Genomic DNA, 4,671 nt, shown 5'->3' with positions numbered 1-4,671 from the left:
TTGTTGGTTCCTTCAAAAGATGCAACAAGTAGGCACTCCTGTTTTTATTATAGAGACAAGAAATTGTGTACCTATCTACTGCTGAATCGTGTTAGCCATTGGCATCACGTGCCCAAAGCGTCTCGCAACTGTGTCCATTTGTATCTTTTTCTTCTTTTCCGAGTTATCGATTATATTGACGAGGGTTGATGTGTGGATATATGCATTTATACACGTTTTTCGCTGCAATTAACTTCAGCTGCCAATCGGCGCTACGTGTGGTTGTGTATATACCTTTATAGCCCTGGTCTTTCGCACTGTTTTCTTAAAATGTGTTCAATCAACTAGCCGACAAGTTGATCCAGCAATAAATTGACGCAGGGACAAATCAGTGCCGCCTTCTTTATTTCCTCGACAGTCTATACCTTTATTTCCTCGACAGTCTATACCCACCAGCGGATAGCGTCGATCAGGCCAGAACTGAGGCAAGCGGCGGGATCTTCAGTCCTCGTCTCGTTCAGCGCTCTCGGCCACGATGTCGTCCAGCGTGAGGTAGCGCCTGATGGCGATCCAGCAGTGCTCATTGAGGTCGTCCAGTTGTGCACGTCCGTCGTCCCGGTGGTGGCACGTGACCCGGACGTTGACGACTCCTGCGATGCGCATGAAGTCGTGCATGCCCTCGAGCGCCCTGACTTGCGGTCGGAGTTTAGCCACGAGTTCATCCACGCTGACGTCCTCGACTTCGGCCAGTTCCTGCAGCAGGGCACGGTGCCGGTACACCCGCTCCAGGGACGACGCGATGATCCTGCCGACGAGGCGAGACGCGTCAGGAAAGTCTAAAGTCTGACAGTGATCGTTTAACAATTTTCAGAGAGAAGGATGCGTGAAGAAAATTCAGCAGGTACCATGTACAATGAGAATCGTTGCGCGAGCCACGTACGCGGAGGGAAGGCGAGTATTTTCTTATTGAGCAAAACGTTACGGAATGACGATAAAGATGTGTACAAATGTGGCACGGACAGCCATGTGTTGAACAGTCGTGAACCAGAAGCGGAAAATTGATATGTTGGGCTTATGCTTTCGAGGATGGTGGCCTTGGCTAGGTACGACCCTGATCCCTGGCTTGGAATGTCTGCACTGGCGTAGCCAGGTGGGGGTGGGGAGGGGGGGGTCTTTTTATTATTTGAATATTTTCATTTCTGCATTTCTGTATATACACGCCCACATACAACTGTCGGCACAATCCTGAGAGATGATTGACACCCCCCCCCCAAAAAAAAATAATAAGTTGATGGCAACACCCAATCCGGTTAGAAATTTTCGAGGGAAGTGGGTGAAGGGGTGTCAACTGTACTCCATGCATGTTTGTTCGTGTTGCTGTATGTGTGCGTGCGCATATAGATATGCAAAATTGAAAATTTCCCAAAGGGGTTGGGAGGTGTTAAAACAACGTCGACCACCCACCTCCCCTTGCGATACGCCACTGCCACTGCCCTTGATGCCTGGCAGTCGCAGTCACACGTCGGCGTCCCGTGCCCTATACTGGACTTCTTGGTTTACCGTTACCAATTGAATATTGCCCGGATAACATTACTGAATTCTACATAGTTAACTTTGCCGAAATAATTGGGCCAGGAAAACCACACGGGTCATTAATGGTTGTATTCTACTGCAAAGTATCAATAATGACAATTAAAGACATGAACTAAAGTGGACCACAAATCGTGCTTTTCCGTCGGTGGAATCGCCTACCGAAACATTCGAATACATTTTTTACTGCTACACTGCATTTCTTCCAATTGATTGCCCCTTGTTAATTTGGTGGTGTCTAACAAGACAGTAAGCCCTTCAAAAAAAAATACATGATGTTGACTTGTGCTCCGTCGCCCCGCCGGTGCGGATCTCGGAGGTCACATAGAAATAACCGCGGGGTAGAGATCCACTCCACCAGGAGGAGAATCCTGCACACACTTATGGTTATCTTACTAAACATTCTGTTAAAATTTAGAAATTAGTTGTTGGGTTGTTGCAGAGACAAAGCTGAAATACTTCTATAGTATATATAGTCTACCGAAAATAAATAACGCGTCTCTTATCATATACAAGTTGCAAATGAGAATTTTTCGCAAGGCTATCTGTAAGTATGTACAGGAAACAGCCAACGGCCCCCATTGTACATCAGCAGTGTTAAGGTAAGGTTAGGGTTCATTTTACAAAGAAAGTAATTGCTTCATTTTACGAGTAATTACTTCATTTTCACGAACGCTTCATTTCACAAAAAGTAATTGACGCATGCATCTTTCCACCTGTTTGGGAAGAAAAGGCCAAGTTTTCATCTAGGCTGCGATCATATTGGTTCCCAATTTCGTGTTGAATCGGCACAAACGCCCACGGTGCAGGAAAAAATTCTGCCTCAAATATGGGAGCAGAGCGTCCCGCTTTTCGTCGTTTAAACAACAAAACGAACACCAATAATAGGAATAAACCTGTGGCACACACGTTAATCACTTCGACCTGGGGGTTCCGCGATTAAATAGTGCTGTATCCACGGTCCTCCGTCGTTTTGGACTTACCTGTCGCACTCCGCTCCAGCGAGAAACTGCGAAGCGCTGGCCACCAAACCGAAGTTTCTTCGAGTCGTGTCCCAGACAGCGAACGAGTCCCTGTTCATATAGTCTGGAAGCTGGACGCTAAGCAGACTGTAGTTGTTGTATATGCCTTGAGACAAGCGACTCAAAAACTCCGTACCGTGCCACCAACATCGGACGGAAACTCCGAAGCTTCGTATATTCTCGCTGCATTTCACAACGTCGGCCAAGAGCTCCGAGTCGACCTTGACAAAGGAGGTCACCCTCACGCACAGCTCCGACAGGCTCCTGTTTCTCGAGAAGGACTCAAAGACCTCCATCCAAGTCAGGTCGGACTCGTTGTTCGGGTGCTCGAAAGACAGGGATATCAGCCGCAACTTCTTGAGCGCGGTCGTGGTACCGACGTAGTCGGAAAGCGCGGACGTCACGCTCCGCTTGCAAGTGGTGGGGTCGACGTGCACCGTCAACGATGTCACGTGGTTCAGCGAGCAAAGCTGGTGCAGGAGCTTTCGAAGCGACGGGGCTTTGGCGACGCCGTGGGCATCCGAGACGAGCACGTCGCGGAAACACTTGCTCTTGACAAGGTGGAAAGCGTACTGGTAGCATGAGGCACCCAAGAAAGGTCCGAAGACGACCTTGTCTTCGGCGCCACTCTCTCGAAGGGCGTCGCAGACTTCCCGCAAGTAGACGGCGTCCTCCGTTTCTCCGACCACGAGCACCTTGCGTAGATGGCGTTTCCTCGAGAGCGCTTGGAAGAACTGAGCCCACTGAGGCGACGACCAAATGTAGAAGGGCAGCGTGATTTCCTGGAGCGTCTCGTTCCCGACCAGAGCCGTCAACCAGGTGTGCAAGTAGAGGGCGCCCATGTCATAATGAGGAGGGCAAGGAATGACGTGAACGCTGCGCAGCGTCGCGTTTCTCAGGAGAACATCGCCCACGGCTTCGACGTACTCATCCTGCTGCATCAGCGCTGTCCTGAACTCTATCCTGGCGATGGTTTTGTTTTCCGAGACTCCTCGCAGTACCACCTGCATGCCGTCGCTGTACACGTCGTCCCGTCCAGCGAAGGTCACATTCGTCAAAGCAGTGTGACTTTTCAGGTATACGGCGAATGCGGCGCAGCATTCTTGCGATGCGAGGGCGACGATTCCAAAGTTGAACGAAAGTTCGCTTAGGGACGGACACGTCGCGAGTGCAGTCAAGAAAGCCTCGGCCTGATCGCGCGTCATACGCAAGTCGGGAACGCGGATCGACTCTAGAGACCTGGTCTTCAGAAGCGCCGTCAGTGTTTCCAAAAACAGTGGTCGGCACTCCGCGTCGCTGTCGCATTCGAAGTGTCTCAAGTTCTGCAAAGTCGGGATGACCGCGCAGAAGTTCCGATGAGGACCATGCTTCTGCTTGTAGGTGTCTTGCAGCTTGAGCGTTTCCACGGACCCGTTGTCGCAGAGGGCGTCGCACAGAAGCTGCTCGTACAGGTTGAGCCTTCCCATGGCGATGTCGAAGTGCGTCACGCAGCGATGCGTCTTGATGAGGTGGTGGAGCAGGCTAGCTGCCTGGTGCAGCATGTACAGCGAGTGGTCCACGATGTAAGGGTTGTCCACGCTCATCAACGTCATACCGGTACGCGTCCGCGGGCTCTGCCTCAGTTCCATCTTGGCCTGCGAAAGCACCTCGTTCCACAGCGACAGCTGCCGAACGATGTGGCATGCCCGCTGCTCAGTCGCGGAGCAAGGAGAGGCGTAGTCGATCGTTCCACCCGAAAAGAAGCCCGTGATTTCGTTCAGGTCCGTCAAGCAAACGCCGGACTCTTTAGACGAGTCTTTCAGACTAGCCTTCGTCGAGAGCACCGTTTTGTTATCACCGCACGCCATTAGACCTGGAAGGGCAATTAAGGTCAGGAATTCAGAAGAGTGAGGCCTTATGATACTAATACATTCGAACACGGGGTGTCGCTTTGCAACGCGCTGAGCAAGCTAAGATAAACAATGCTCCCCCTCTCCCCACCTCCTAAATAAATGAGGCTATGTAGGAGGAGGACAGGCCGGCGCAGTTAGGTATACTGAGCGAAATGTACAGGCAACGAAATCTAACGAAGATGAAAGCG

General features: G+C 50.9%; 1 protein-coding gene across 1 annotated transcript; it reads right to left on the bottom strand.

Annotated features, from left to right (window-relative positions):
- Window positions 1-479: 479 nt before the first annotated feature.
- Window positions 480-4,278, bottom strand: LOC142766885 (uncharacterized). Its single transcript, XM_075868087.1, has 2 exons — window positions 2,553-4,278; window positions 480-784 (listed from the first exon to the last, which is right to left on the bottom strand). Exons 1-2 carry the CDS (start codon window positions 4,217-4,219, stop codon window positions 481-483), a joined length of 1,971 nt encoding a protein of 656 aa, XP_075724202.1. The 5' UTR covers window positions 4,220-4,278; the 3' UTR covers window position 480.
- Between the last annotated feature and the right edge of the window lie 393 nt (window positions 4,279-4,671).

This window comes from Rhipicephalus microplus, chromosome 7, assembly GCF_043290135.1.
Source record: "Rhipicephalus microplus isolate Deutch F79 chromosome 7, USDA_Rmic, whole genome shotgun sequence".
Taxonomy (NCBI): domain Eukaryota; kingdom Metazoa; phylum Arthropoda; class Arachnida; order Ixodida; family Ixodidae; genus Rhipicephalus; species Rhipicephalus microplus.
The sequence above is the reverse complement of the archived record's forward strand: the minus strand, read 5'-3'. Positions and strand labels throughout refer to the sequence as shown.